Source organism: Haliotis cracherodii, unplaced genomic scaffold (genome assembly GCF_022045235.1).
Source record: "Haliotis cracherodii isolate W230 unplaced genomic scaffold, xgHalCrac1.p SCAF_6, whole genome shotgun sequence".
In the NCBI taxonomy this organism is placed as follows: Eukaryota; Metazoa; Mollusca; class Gastropoda; order Lepetellida; family Haliotidae; genus Haliotis; species Haliotis cracherodii.
In genome coordinates this window covers 7,692,048-7,707,911 of record NW_027266319.1, presented here as the reverse complement: position 1 = coordinate 7,707,911, position 15,864 = coordinate 7,692,048, and the positions used below count along the sequence as shown (strand labels likewise).

The 15,864-nt window shown below is 41.5% G+C and overlaps 1 protein-coding gene across 11 annotated transcripts in view; it reads left to right on the top strand.

The window, feature by feature from the left end:
- Positions 1 to 15,864, top strand: part of LOC139445009 (membrane-associated guanylate kinase, WW and PDZ domain-containing protein 1-like) — a 158,212-nt gene that overhangs the window by 122,089 nt on the left and 20,259 nt on the right. For 10 of the 11 annotated variants that reach the window (XM_071226060.1, XM_071226065.1, XM_071226061.1 and 7 more), the window contains 5 exons: positions 147 to 794; positions 1,093 to 1,127; positions 1,327 to 1,432; positions 4,978 to 5,055; positions 7,723 to 8,861. In XM_071226060.1, the coding sequence (XP_071082161.1) occupies positions 147 to 794; positions 1,093 to 1,127; positions 1,327 to 1,432; positions 4,978 to 5,055; positions 7,723 to 8,861 (2,006 nt within the window). The remainder of the gene's footprint in view (positions 1 to 146; positions 795 to 1,092; positions 1,128 to 1,326; positions 1,433 to 4,977; positions 5,056 to 7,722; positions 8,862 to 15,864) is intronic. The other variant, XM_071226062.1, reaches the window with a different exon arrangement.

Sequence of the window (15,864 nt, the reverse complement as noted above, 5' to 3'; positions counted from 1 at the left end):
TCTCAGGTTTACACAGTCAATCCAAAACAGAGTGGTCTCCTACTGTCATAATGTTTGATCGTTTGAACATTTTGGAGGCCTGTTTGATCAGAGGGAGACTCCGAATGTAACTTGACAAAGCTGAAGTATCTGTTTTTCTCTTGAAGGTGACGTGCTGGTCTATGTCAACAACAGCTGCGTGTTGGGGTATACCCATCAGGACGTGGTGAGTCTCTTCCAAACCATTCCACCGGGAGACACTGTCATGCTGGACATATGCCGGGGATACCCTCTGCCCTTTGACCCAGCAGATCCCACCAATCGTATCATCACTACCGTGGCTGTCACGTTACCTCAGGACGGGATCACGCCCCATTTGCCGTCATATTCGGGGGGATCCAAGGACATGGATTTCTTGAACTCGTCGCAACCGAGCATGAAATCGTTGCCCGATTTGGCCCGATCGGCCAACGTAAACCCCAATACTAGCTTCTCACAACACAGCATGCCTGGCGATCTTGCTAATTCGGACAATGCCCCCGATGTGTTGAATCTGATGTCTTCGAAACCAGAACATATTATTGTTCATATAGTGCGGGGGAGTATGGGGTTTGGCTTCACCATAGCGGACAGTCCGTACGGACAGAAGGTGAAGCAGATCCTGGACAGGCCTCGGTGTAAGAGTTTAATGGAAGGTGATATTCTGGAGGAAATAAATGGAATTATGGTGCGCGAGATGTCTCATGCACAGATTGTGGGTGTATTGAAAGACTGCCCTGTTGGACAACCTACAAAAATTATTGTGCAAAGGGGAGGTAAGTTCAAATTTTTTGTATCCCTTAACTTTGGTAATTTTCTTATGACTTGGTGAGTTTGGTTTAAGAGCCACTTTTAACAGTGTAGGTTTTGACATGTAGTGTGTCGGTTTGATGTGGCAGGAAGTCACTTTAGTACTGACAAACATGGGGTTGTAAGGAATAATTTGTTTAATTGTATAATTGTGAATTTTATTTACAGAAATGTTTATGTAAAAGAAGCAAATTTTTAGAAATATTTGTGGAGATGAAACTTTCATTGTGGATTTGGTGTATAATGACCTTTGTGCTTTTTCAGGACTGTCATCACATAAAAATAGAAAAATGAAAATGGTGAGTATTTCTGTATTGTCTTCTCATCACTATGTGGAAATTATTATTGAAATACAGTGATCACAGATACTGGAAAAATTGTAAATGTCAATTGACTGGTAATTTTAAGCCACATATTCTGTCTGTTTTTGTATTGAAATAGTGGGTTGACTGAATTGTACATATCCACATGCTCATTGTGCCATCTTTCCTATTCCAGTCGAAAAGTTTTGAAGAGAAGCATGGCGGTGAACCAGGGCCCATCAACCAGCCGGGTGCGTACTTCTTTACAGGGGATCAGGGAGGTGGACATAATCATATCGGAGGTAGGTACACCGAGCAGCACCCTCTGGTGACGGGGCAGGACAATAACAGAAAGTGTACATTACGTGAAATGTATGGTGGCTACTGCCTGTCTGGTCGGTCGGGTGGCCTAGTGGTTAAAGCGTTCGCTCATAACATCGAAGACCCGGGTTCAATTCCCGATATGGGTACAATGTGTGAAGGACATTTCTGGTGATATTGCCTGCCGTGATATTGCTGGAATATTGCTAAAAGCGGCGTAAAACAATACTCACTCACTATTGCCTGTCTGTCAACACTATTCCTGTAAACATCTACGTGTCCCAGTGATATTATTGACAGATTATTTGAAACAACATTCAACACAGCTATGAAAGTCCTCAGTTTAGTCCTGTGTGAGATGTAATGAAAATTTGGTTTCCAACTTGAGAAGACATGGGTACAATGTGTGAAGCCCATTTCTGGTGACCCCCGCCATGATATTGCTTGAATATTGCTGAAAGCGGCGTAAAACCATACTCACTCACTCACTCACTCACTCACTCACTCACTCACTCACTCACTCACTCACTCACTCACTCACTCACTCACTCACTCACTCACTCACTCACTCCAACTTGAGTACAATATTTGGAAGCAATTCTGAAAAGTGTTATCAAACTTGTGGACACGGACGCATCCTGGTGATAAGCCTGAAGGATTACCTTAAAATCCCCCTAACCCGGCAAGCAGCTCAATAAGACAGAGGTGCAAAACTAATCAAACCAAATTATTTTGAGCATTTACGTAATGTGTGATTAGAACAGCGTATGTGAATTTATTACCAAACAAATTTGTTTGGACTGGGACCTTCTCGAATCCCTGTGTCATTTCTCTCGCCATGAGACGTAGGTGTGAGCAAACAGGTCGGCCATGTGTCCATGTCAGCAGTGGACAATGGTGCTCAAACACATCACTTACCCAGCACAACACCTGACTAGCTGGTCAACATTGGCCCAAGACAAACAGGAACCTGTCCATTCATCACATGCAGGACCCACCTAATTAAGATTACCTTGTTACTCTGAGATTACTGGGAGAACGTACAATGTAGGTTTGTGTGAAGTTTGTGCTTGGAATCATCATCAGGCTTCTCACAGGATCGAAAAGGCCTTGAAGCTTAAGCTCTGTCTTGAAAAGCCCTGATAATCACCAAAATAGCTTAAACAGACTTGGATTTGTACCTGATGACAAATATTTAGGAAAATATTTACATGTGCATTTCTGTTTCATCAAGATGTTGAATATGTTGAAATGTCAAAAATACTTGCCACCCAAGCTTTGACAGGATCTGATTTTAGTTCTACAATAAGCATTACATGTCTTTAAAGATTTTGTACTGAACGGACAATTACAATCACTGACGTGACCATGTGCGTCCGGGCTTCTATCCATGCAAATGGCTCTAGTGCATGACTTCTATTAAGGTGTTAGTTTGCTGAATTTAAGAAAATTTACTTAGGCTATTATATTTGTTATGAAAGGCCTTGACAATTTGCCCAGTGGAACTGCCGTGCAAGACAACCGTGGAACTCATAGTGCTGGGTTGGAATCCCAGCTGCCACAGTTATGGTTTCATGGTCTGTCAGCACCATGTCTGTGCTTCTGGTTTTGTGAATGATACCTGCACCACAGCTGATATCATCTCAGTATTACTGACATACTGTTCAAAGCCATGTTAAACTCACCCACCCACCTACGCACAGGCTGGTGGACATGATTCTCGTCCATAAGTTGCAGGTCGGCCGGCTGTCAGTGGCTTGGGTGAAGGTCCAAGCTGGGACAAGTCTAATCTATCACATGATGACAGCTGAGGACGTTGTTGATCAAGAACTTAATTATGTTGATTAAAAACTTGTGGAACGTGCCTTAGCAAGCGATGCCAAAATATTTCACTTGACATTCTTAGACACTTACAGGGTTCGAGACTGATTATACGGATTAGGTTGTAGAAATGCTCAAAATAGCTTAATAGCGTTCACGACTTGATGAGGGAAGCATAATGCCAAATTGAAGATGTTGTCATGGGATGGATCTGTGTTCACATGACACCAACGATCCTCCATCCCTTACACAGATACAGGGATGAAGACACTGATTCAAGCCAGGATGTCAGTTTACTGGTCTGTCTGGGCTGGTAGTTGATCCTGGCTCAAGATGGTGCAGGCCTTGGGAATAATTAACCCATTGAGGAGAAGAAAATTACCAGGGGACATCAAAGCATGAGTTGTCTGACCTCGCAGCACACTTATCTTCATGACAGTTTTATGATAGGGTGATTACTGCTAAGCGGAGAATTGACTGGTCGTCTTGTTATGATATTCTTTGAAATATGTCCACAGGGTGTCCGAGAAAGAGAGATATTAAGAATCGGACAGCGTTTTGGGCGGTAATGGCGTGATTATTCTGTTTTAATGGTGGCCATGGATTTGGAATATTGATGTGTAGTTTATTATTGCATGTAGAAAGGAGGCATTAGGTTGTTTTTGGTTCAATAGATATTGAAATTGTAGACAATTGGATTAAATACTGTTGGGGACTTAATACAGCATAATGTATCAACTATTCTATGACTTGCTGATTCAAGTGTGTGTATTGATTTCTATCAGCCCCTTTCCTCCCCCCGAACTTGAATGGGGGCCATAGGAGTGAGTGCTGTCCGTCCATCTGTTTGTCTGTCTGTCTGTCACATTTCGTTTCCGGAGTCGGGCTCAAAAACCATGAGAGAGATATCTTAATCAAACTTGGGACATAGATAGCTCTAGTGGTGAACTGGTACCTTTTGATAGTTTGATAGTTTGTGATTTTTGGAAAATTTATTTTTCGAGTTTCCATGGCAAAGACAATGACTTAGACTGAATATGGCGGTAGTGCTCCACACAACCGGACATGTCCTATTGACAGGGGATATGAGTATTTAATGCTTGTTACATATTGTGTTTATATATGGGGAAGTGTATCTGTAATGGTTTGTATGTGAAATATGAGACCAACTTAATCATAGTTCAGTGTGTATGTAAGTTGAAATTCATAAATATCCATTTGGAAATGACCATGTTTTGAAATACTTTATTAGTTTACGTGACTGATTCTCTTAAGAATATTGTACTGACACAGACAAAGATACAGTTTTTGACACAAGGATTAGTGTTCTGAGGTTAGACTATTTTCTAGAGTATTAGTCCTTAAGTTAAAATTCTATTTGGAATATAGGATGTTTGCATTCTTACCTAAACTTCATAATGCAGGACTTCTGGATTGATAATGAACGCACATCGTCAAAGCAGTCAGAAGTTATCATCTGAAGGTCTGAGATAGGGGAGATTGTGAGAAGGAAGGGGAAGCGATCTGATCGTGCCATGGAGCACAGGCTCGCATCAACATCGCACAGCCCATCACAGGCAAACTGTAGTTGTCATAATAAATACTTGTTGACTGCACAAGCATCTGTTGTTAAGCATTGAGTCAACTCAAGAAAGTGGGAGAAATCGTAAACTTGAGTTAATATGCGAAACATTTCTAATTTCAGAATTACCTGATGAGGGCTTTGATAGCCATAACAATGGGCATACCTCCAGCCAGGAATCGGAGTTAGCGCACTCGGCAGGTTGGTTGCGTGATTACATTGTTGTGTTGTTCCTTAAACTGATGTACAACCTGAAAATTCTGTTTTGCAGAAGCTTTTTTCTGAAAAATACTTGTCTTTTCACAGATATTCAATAATTTAATTAATGTTTATTTGTGGGTGTGTATTTTTTTTAAATAGCTTTTTATACAATGTTTGACTGTTTCTTAGTTTTCTGATACAAAGATTGATTGTTTGATTGTGAATAGAAGTATTTTGAAAATATTATTTGCATTGTTCAAGTATTTTTGTTGCATAAAAGTATAAAATTGCATTGAGATTGTTTAAGAACCAAATATATTTTTGAATTTTTTAAGAATGTTTTCCAAATTGACTATTCTGGGATTTATCTATTATTTACGACTCCTATGTACTAAATGCTTATTTTCAGTGGCATGTTAACAATGCATGTAAACATTGCGTGTAAACAATGATATACAATTAGGGCTCTTCGTCTTGTATGGTCTTGTTGTCAGTGGGATACAAGTCACATGACCAATCCATCACATCAGTTATAACGATATTTACATGAAATAGAACGTTTTCAATTTCCTGTATGGGAAATTTTATTGACAATTACTGCAGGCTTGGGGCCGAATATCGGCCTCTGATCCAGGCTAGATAAATCCCTGCTATTAGTGGGCTGGTTCACTGTGATCACGTAACGACTTACATGTCTAAATCCATTTCTTGATGTGTGTGTAATCTTGGATGTTATTGATTGAGCAACAATAATGCCTGTTGCATTGTGGGATACAGTTATGATTGGCACAGAACCTGTTTCTTTTGAGGGTGAATGTGGTGAATTCTACAGTACATTATTTCATGGTCAAGAGTATTTAGGACTATTTAGGTCAATTGTCGTTACTGCTCCTTGATAGTTTTTGACTTGGAATGAGTCACAAAGGATGAATTTTTCGATTTTCTGATTACTCCTTACTCGCCCTTCTGTGTCGTAATCTGTTTGGAAACCTTTCAATGCTGTTCTTCCATCAGTTGGAACATAAGTGATACTGCAGCACGGTTAAGAAACGGCAACATTTCATCATCACATCTTCCTCAATCCTATTCCCTACCTCCACCCCTCCCCCCAATGTATACCCCAATACCCCCTTTACCCACCCCTCTCCTCCCCTTCCACCACCTCACTACCTCACCCCCTCCCACACATCTCCATGTTAAACATAGCAGTATGTACCCCCTTTCCCTTTCCAAACCCTCTCCTCCCCCCTTCACCCATCTCCTTGTTAAACCCACCTAGGCAGCCATTGTACTGTCAGTAAAAGTTGCAGTGTATACCCACTTGCCCCACCCCTCTCCTCCCTTCTACTCCCCCCAACCCCATCACCCTCTCCCATACATCTCCCTGTTAAATTCACCTAGCAGTGTGTACCCCATTCCCCCCCTCACCCCTCCCACACATCTCCCTGTTAAACCCACCTAGCCAGCAGGTGTACTGACATTCAGTATCAGTTCCGGGCCTATAGACCAAGGTTCACACTTCCCCCTGTCTGTCTCCGATAAGCACCGAGCTTCAATGTTCCAATCAGACTGCACATAATTAAGATTATAAGGCTTCTCACCTTGCTCCAAACAGATGCAAGCAGTGATCGGCCTGCTTCTTATATCGGGGATATTTTCGACCATTCAGCCTCCTCCGTGGCAGGCTTGGTGCCGGGCTGACATTTGCCTGTTTTCCTAGCCAGTGAGCACCCATGCAGAGTATGCCTTGAAGAAACATGCGATATTTGCTCCCTCAGAGCCACAGGGCAACTTGTGTATTGTTTGTCATGGCATATTGTTAGGAGAGATGGTAAAGTCAAGACGGAACAAGATCAGTGGGTTGTTGCCTCAGACATGATCTAAGTGTACATCACGCTGGTTGATAAGCGCCGTATCCCATGCTAAACCAGTCTGACTTGTGGTGCCAGTGTTTGGTTTGCAGACCACTTTCATTTCACTTCATGGATAGTGGATGGAGTTCTCTATCTGTGGATTGTGTTTTGGAAGAATTTGAAGCATGATAATGGTGTAATTGGATTTCGATGAATTAGGAAGCACTGAAGGAAGGATTATAGGAAATGGTCCGTGTCTTGCTTGCTCATTGCCACTGCAAGTGCAGTGATATAGAATAACAGATATGTTTGGTATTCTGATAGAGTTGCTGCAGATGTTGTGAGAGGATAAAGAAAACATTAAGTCTCTGTTCAACTCGGTAGGATACAATCAAGCTTATTTATCCAAATTGTGATGGATATATTCGGATTAGAAGAGTTCACAGCCAGGCTGGAGTTACCGTGTGGTGCTGAGATAATTATTCTGGTATGAAACAGGATCTCCTGGATGAGAATCTGTGCACATCGGACCAAGGTTTTGGGATGTGCACATCTGATAGGAAATAACATTCTCCGTCATTGTCGACAATTTCATCAATTTTGGAAGGTGGGTTAGAGCCTGCTTATTCAAAACAAATGTGTTGGCGAGAGTGAGGTGTGGAATGCATTACAAGGAAGTGAGTTAACAATATGCAAGTGTGGAAAGATAATAATGATGGCGGAGATATTGCAGGCTAGGATAGTGAATCTGGGATTGTTGAGTTACATACGACTATGGCACTGTGTAAGGTGTTGTGTTTCCCTGTTATTACAGATGCTGATGAAGTTGATGCTCCCTCGACAACAAGGACTAAGACGCCAACCAAGGAAATGGGGAACAGACCCAAAACTCCCTCCAGTAGTGAACATAGACCCAAAACACCATCGGAACGCCCCAAAACGCCTACAAAGAATTATGGCATTACTATGGACAACAGGGGGAGACCACCCATTTCTGCTCGGCCGGATATGCCGACTAGGCTACAAGATTTACATTTAAGGAATGATGAAAATTCCCACGATATTAATAACCATCATAATCATTCCCGGACCGATTTTTATAATTCGGGTAATTATGAACATGCAAATTCCCGACCTCCCCCGGGACCCCGAGACCATCAACGTCACAACGATCACGGGTTCCGGCAAGAGGGCCGACGGCCTGAATTCCGTCACGATCCTTATGGTAGTCCTAGAAGTAATTATCCTATGCAAAATTCTTTCGGTGAACGAAGGGAAACAGACCGAGAAGGGAGGTATGGCTACGACAGGGGTGATAATGCCAAACCGGGACAATTTCGTAGTCGTACGCCGGGGCCCGAGTTAATGAATCGTGGTATGGGCCCGGACTATCGAACTGATACTCACAGACCCAAAACTCCAACAGCTCAAGATATGAGAAGTAAAACTCCATTGCCAAATTTTTCTCAGAATGCACGTGACTACAGCCAAAGTGGGAGGTACACTCCAAACCCTGCCTGGCAACACGGACGATCGTACCAACAAGATTTTAATCGGCAATGGCCGGGGGATGTGAATTCACCACCAATATCAAGAAGGTTAGAATCCTTCGAAAACTCTGTTCACGATCGCAGTTATGGTAGTGACTATTCTCGGAACGCCAACACAATAGGCCAAGGATCGCCTGGCGGTGTTGGCCGACCGCCTAGGCAGAGCACGTCATTCGAAACGGAGGATCCTACGCCTAGCAATATCACTCGAGTGCCTAAACGGCCTCCGTTGTATTCAGGGTCTTCGTTTTCTAATCCAGGAGGACATTCTCCAAGGAATATGAATCGTTTTCCTGAGCAGCGTGAGGATGACTCACACTTTATGGAGATGACAGTGCATTTACATCGGCACGAGAGCGGATTCGGGTTCAGGATTATTGGCGGCACGGAGGAAGGCTCACAGGTAAGATGCGATTCCATTTTCTGGATATTCTTTTTAAATTGTATATAAAGCAATTTCAAAATTCAAATAACATGCAAACAAAAGGTGAGTGCAGTATTTGGCTATACACAATTTACCCATATAGAGAATCTCACCCAAGTGTCTTTTGATATCAAATATATCAACACGAGTTGATAAAAGTGGAAAAATTCCGAGGCTTTTATCAACGAGTGTTGATATATTTGATATCAAAAGACACGAGGGTGAGATTTTATTTATCATCCAACATCATTCTTCCAACTTTTTCAATTTGTAGACAGTAATTAGCAGTGTCTTTAGTGAAAAAAGTACTGCTAACAGCTTCAGCAGCAGAGCCATTAGTGATGTCATTTGATTGTGACGTCATGATAACCAGTGACATCACAATGGTCTGCAAAGCATTGTGATGTAATTTCATTGCAGCGATATCTACAGTGTAGATATCGCTTGATCTCATCCAAGCGATATCTCCTGTGGGAGCCAGTTTTGGATGATAAAAACACTTCAACCACTGGGCTGCCGCAACATCCAAATAACGAGGGATGGAGCACATAAACCATTATAGGGTGGGATGCAGTCTCCCAGTGGGATATCTGATGGAGTGTTTAATTTGTCTTCTAAGATTTTGGGTTAAATGTGAGTTTTTAATGCTGAACATTATAGTTCATAATTTTGTTTAACTTACATTGATACAGCCCACAAAGTGTAAAACATGATTTTGGTATCGAAATTACAAATTTATCCAACCTGCTGGCATTTATCGTTCAGTATTTACCTCACTGGAAACTGAACCCTAAATATATTTTTCTGTCAAACATGATCCCAATCATCACATCTATACTGGCAGCAGATCCCGTTGTGGTAGCAATCATATCCCCATCGCCTACATCACACAAGAGAATGTTCTGCAACCCATCGGGACAAAATATTACCACAAATAAACAGACAGAGACATTAGTCAGAGCTGAGGAGGGTGAAGAGGGGAAATGAGACAGGATGATTGTAGAACAAATAAACACTACCTATCATTATGCAGGGGCTGTGTATTGTGGTGACCAGATCGGGGGATAGGTCTCGAAGGTCAATAGCGGAAATAATGTCTGGTGGACACCTGCCCATCTGATAGACTTTGATCTGTGTAAGATGTCAGAATATCAGATGCTTGTCCAAGAATGAATTTAGTTTCTATTGAATGTACAGTTGTGTAAATAATTGTCTTGTATTTAATAATGAATCCATGTTATAGTTTGTTTTTTTGCCCCTTTTTGAAATTATAAAGCCACTTGTCATAGTTTGTTATGGGTCTGTAGTTTAAAATACGATAATCAAATTTCTTAAATGCGGAAATGACATCACTAATTAACACTTACTGGCACGATTATACTTAGATTCTCATGAAAATATATCTCTTGGGAAGTGATTTTTATTTGGAAAACAAGATGAAGTTTTTCATTTATGTATAAATATCATTTGTCTCAATTGATGGTCCTAACAGAACCCAATTCAAACATACAACTTCCTTTGGTTTCAAATGCTATCTGTCTGAGTTTCTTCAGATAACATACACAGTATTGGAGTGATTGAAGTACAGATTAGTGTCTGTGAGTTTCGCAGGATAACATTCATGGTATTCAAGTGATCGAAGCATAGATTAGAGCTATCACTAAAGCTAGCGTCTCATTGAATGAACAGGTGTTGATAAAAGTGCAATTAGACTTTGAATGTGAAGGAGGTATTTATTTGGCTTCAAAGACCTTTGCCTGCAATCTGGTTGTTCATTCATTTGAACAGATTATGTTACCTAAATCACCACCAAGACTTGTATGCTCCTAGGGATGAGTCTGTGTTAAAATGCCTCAAACTCGAGGAAGCGCATCACTGGGAAGATACTTTACAGGCAGTTTTTGAAAGTCAGGACTGGGATTTTTTCTGTGGAAAGTATTTCCCTATCTATGGTCTGTTCGCTGGTGGTTTTAGAAAGGCGTGTTTCCCATTGTAACATTTTGGTACCTGGGTTATAAACAGCAGTTAGGGCTGGGACGAGTCCAAATTTATTACCCGGGTTCCCGACCCCCCTATTGGCCGACCCTACCCAGTTACCTCACTGTAGTTGGGTACAAAATGTCCGATTGGGAATTGTTTTACCGCAGCCCTTGCAAAAACAATTTAGATACTTGTATCAAATTATCAGATCATGCGTACACTGAAGTTGAGTGAAGCTATATCTTTACACAAACATATACATGTCAAAAGGAATGTGTACATGATCAGAAATAAATACGAACGTTAGCGACTTTTAGTGTAACCTCTAAGCTATAGTGAGTTTTTGTGATTAAACAATATATCACGTGACTAACCACAGGTAGTCGTGTGGGTACCCTACGATGTAGTACCCAAGTTACCCATCCCTAGTAACAACGAGAGATGAACTTGACAGATGAATGAAAGTAATACAAAATCAGGTAACTGATATTCATCATGTCTCAGCCTGTGATGTCATGGTGTCTGTGACACAATGCTGTGGGCGCCTCGGGATTGCGGGTTAGGATAGGTCCCCAGCAACCTATGTTGGTCATAAGAGGTGGCGGGGCGGTCGGGTAGCCTAGTGGTTAAAGCGTTCGCTCGTCATGCCGAAGACCCGAGTTCGATTCCCGACATGGGTACAATGTGTGAAGCCCATTTCTGGTGTCCCCCGCCGTGATATTGCTGGAATATTGCTTAAAGCGGCGTAAAACCATACTCACTCACTCACTCACTCACTCACTCACTCACTCACTCACTCACTCATAAGAGGGGGCTAATTGCATCAGGGGTCTGACCCGGTGACTAATGTCTCTTATTTATTTGATTCAAGCATTGTCAATTATGACTTGTTTTAAGAGGTTTCAAACAAGTATACTACCATGAAGTTTGAAATTACATTTGGTCATTTAACATTGGAAATCTCATGCTGCCTGTTCAGTTCTAAATTGAAATGGTTGATATGTTTTGTAACACAATGGTAACCCAACATGGGTTCAGCAAACTTGTACATAGCACTAGTGTTAGCCTTGCTCCAAGGCTCTACTGAAAGATAAATCTATGGATGTGTAGAAATTCTATCCTCCTAATAGGCAAGTCTAGATATGTGGACAGTCGAAGGACACCAGTCTCTTATAGGGACAACTTGTTCTTATTGTTTATATAATCTAGAAATTATTATTTTTAACTATTATTTATTGCCTTAGAGACTTGAACAAGTCTGCACAAGAGTTTACAGTGAAGACAGCTAGTTCACATGAAGCAGGAATGTTCAAGTTGAAATAAATGACATTCTGGAAAACAGTTGTAAAGGAAATAATGTGTGCCTTGACTGCCTATAATTCATTGCCTTGTAGTTGTTCAATGCTTATTCCCACAAAAGGCACAGTTATTCTGGCATGATGAATTGGTTTTAACAATCCAGGGCTGTACATTCAGAACTGAAGGGTAGGCAATATGAAAACACACCCTGTATATATCCTGTATATTACTGTGTATCACATCCTGTTTCTATGTATAACAGTGTCTGATAGTTGTTTAGAAAGTCATGTTATAGTTGTATGTAAATAATTTGCTGTGTTAAGTTTTCTGACCATCTTCTACACCAATATGCAAGTAATCTTTATATGCGCTCCGGACGAAGTTAGACAATTTACAATACAGCCCTTATTTTCTTGTGTATAATACAGGGCCCCATTCCACAAATTGATCATAGGGCTCAGTCGATCATCGCACCCATTCTTTAACACTAACTTACGACAATCATAGTGCTGAGATCACTTTGTGGAATGGGACCCAGATCTTTGGATCAAGTTTTGGGTAGGGGGGTGAGGTTAAACTCACTGCTGAAAAGATATCAGTGTTTATTTCTAACACAGTTGCTAAACCATATGGTAACCAAGAAATACAATCTCTGTAAGCTCAAGGAAGTGTATGAAACACTACATTCTGACACTATGTAAGCAGGAGAGATGATGTATACGGCTCGTAGCACACAGGGCTGACGGAGCCTGCTATACAAATCTAAATCCCTAACTGTCAAAATATACCAGGCCCTACCAGTAAATGTTATGGCGTCTCCCATACCGACAGGCAATATATTGTAGCCCTATATTTTTGGAATAACTCGAGGAAATGGAATCTATAGTGTTGAGTTCATATCTTAAACTGAACATCCATATCTAGCCTTGCTCCCAAGCTGTGCTGAATGAGAAGTCCATGGGACCACGGATGCTGTCACAAATAATTGGTGCATGTCTACCAAGTGATCAGCTCCTGATTGTTTGTCTTTATGTGCATGCGCAGTAGTCATTTTCTCCGTGAAACTCGAAACTTTATAAAAAATTATGGATTATTCCTCAAATTACATTTGATTAATTTTTGAAGAGATACCTAACCCATTCCTGCCGCACAACTTACCGTAATGATTGTAAAAGGTGCCCAGCCCTAAGGATGCAAGGGCTTACGATAGAGTGGGCGGGTATCCAACCCTAACCCTAACATGGCTAACCCTAAGGATCATGAAGGGGTGTTTGACTGGCAAGTGTGCCTAATCCTAAAGATCTGGAAGGGGTGTTTGATCGGAAAGGGTGCCTAACCCTAATAATCATCAAGGGTGCTTGATGGGAAAGGGGTGCTTGATTGGAAAGGGGATTCAAAGGCTTTGGATAGAGTTAGGGGTAACCTCCCCTAACCCCACTGCACAACTAACCCTAGGGATCAAAGAAGCAGCAAGATCTGTGAGGCGGGGTCCACATGTGGCAGACTGATCTAAGTAGCTATTATAAGCAGCACAGGAAGCTGCAGTGTTGCCATTTTTTAAAGTAAAGGATCGTGAAACAGATTTGTATAAACAAATGTTATTTATATCAATATGCTGTCTGTTGAAATCTTGAAATGTTCTGTTTTCAAGGCTATAACAAAGAAAGTTAAATTCCAGTAATTCTTGAGGGAGGTTGACTTGAGAGAGACAAATAGCCTGCCAGTGTTTATGGCCTTGGCAGTAATAGATTGACATGTTTCTAAATTTACTGAAATTGAAATGGCTGCTGCATTGCTGGGATTGTTGAATGGCCATTAATTCCCTGCCATTGTGTCTCCTCCATGCCTCCTCCCTGCCTCCTCCCTCTGCAAATGTAGGCAAAGTAGAATTATTAACGAGAAGAAAAGCACTGAAATAACTTTGACAGTTGGGCTCGGTTAATCAAGTTCCTCCTGAAGGTGTGGGGTTTATAGGTAAAAAGTACCTTACTCTGTTGTAATAGCTGATTAAAGAGGAAAGGTTGGTCAGACTTCGTGATTTGACTGTTTGTCATTGCACCCCAAGGTTGTCAATAGATGTTCTTGTTGTGAGTCACTTGTTTCTTTGGATCAGACTTCTGTATTTACTGACATTCTGCAGCATTCAGTGTAAGAGTTTGGACAGAAAATATTAATTTCCAACACGTGCGAGAGGGGAGTGAAGTAAGGATCTGTACATGTTGGTCACAATGGCAGATTCAGTTCTGATAGTCCTTGGCTTTGTGACACTGGCAGATGTGACCTTGCCATTTGTATTGTGGAGAATTACTGTTGTCCAGTTGTATATTATGCCACAACCTGCTGGGCAGAGTTACATACTTAAGCTGTTCCAGGATCTGCTGATGTGTTCTAATACCTGGGGGCGGTCGGGTAATCTAGTGGTTAAAGCGTTCGCTCATCACGCCGAAGACCTGGGTACAATGTGTGAATCCCATTTCTGGTGACCCCCGCCATGATATTGCTGGAATATTGCTAAACAGCGTAAACCATACTCACTCACTCACTCACTCACTCACTCACTCACTCACTCACTCACTCTTATTCCTGATTTACTTTGATGATCCATAGTCCATCAGCTCTGTAAAGAAACTTGCAGGTTTCAGTTGTGGGTTTCACTCATGGGTTTCAGCTAAGGAGATACACATCTCAGGCCTAAGTCAATGCAGGCTTTTCTTCCACAATAAGCTGTCACACAGCGATGTAGTTGAAGTAGCATATTCATCGTAATAACCACCCTGGGGGATTAGAAAACTGGCAGAAGGCATTGACTTTGGTGTCCCCTCACTACAGCATGTCTGGAATAAGTGGCACAGCTCGCTCGCTCACTCACTCACTCACGCACGCACCCACCCACCCACCCACTCACTCACACATGTAGGACTAGCATCAAACATCAGTACAGAGTTATCTATGAACTTATATGGTGTAATCACCTTTGTCATACAGTGCATTCCTGTCTATGCCATATGCTAGTTTTTATACAAGTGAAGCAAATAAACCATTTAGCCTGACTTTTGATCTCTGAGGATCATATCACTGCACATGAGGTGCGATATCTTTCAATATATCTCGGCATGATGTTAAACGAGCGTTACACATCCAGAAGGTAACAGACTGTGAACATCGCAGCCATACGGCGCTCTGGGAACAGATGCAACTAGTTGTGGAGATGTAATACAAGCAATATCCCTTACCTTCATTAGGCGCCGACAAATCTTCCAATACACTCACGAAAAAAAAGTTGGGGAAAAAGGTGTCTTCATTTAGACTATTTCTAACTGTTCGTTCACAAGATAGATTCAAGATGAATGACGTGTATGTCTCGACTAGTAACTCACTTTTTGCCACTTTTGTACTGTGAATAAATACTACTCAAGTTTTGCTAGGGATAGTTGGTATTCAGGTGGGTCTGAATGTGCTGATTGCTTGGATTTGTTGTCATACAAATAGTATTTGATATTTGCCATGGAAGTGAAGCATGTGCAGCTTCACTGCAAGTTGATTAAACATAAACACTCTGTTGAACCAGTTACGTAACAGTATGAACCCATGAAGATCCGGGGTAGAATAGATCTTCAGCAACCCATGCTTGCCGTTAACGGCATCTATGCTTGTTGTAAGAGGCGACTAACGGGATCGGATGGTCAGGCCCGCTGACTTGGTT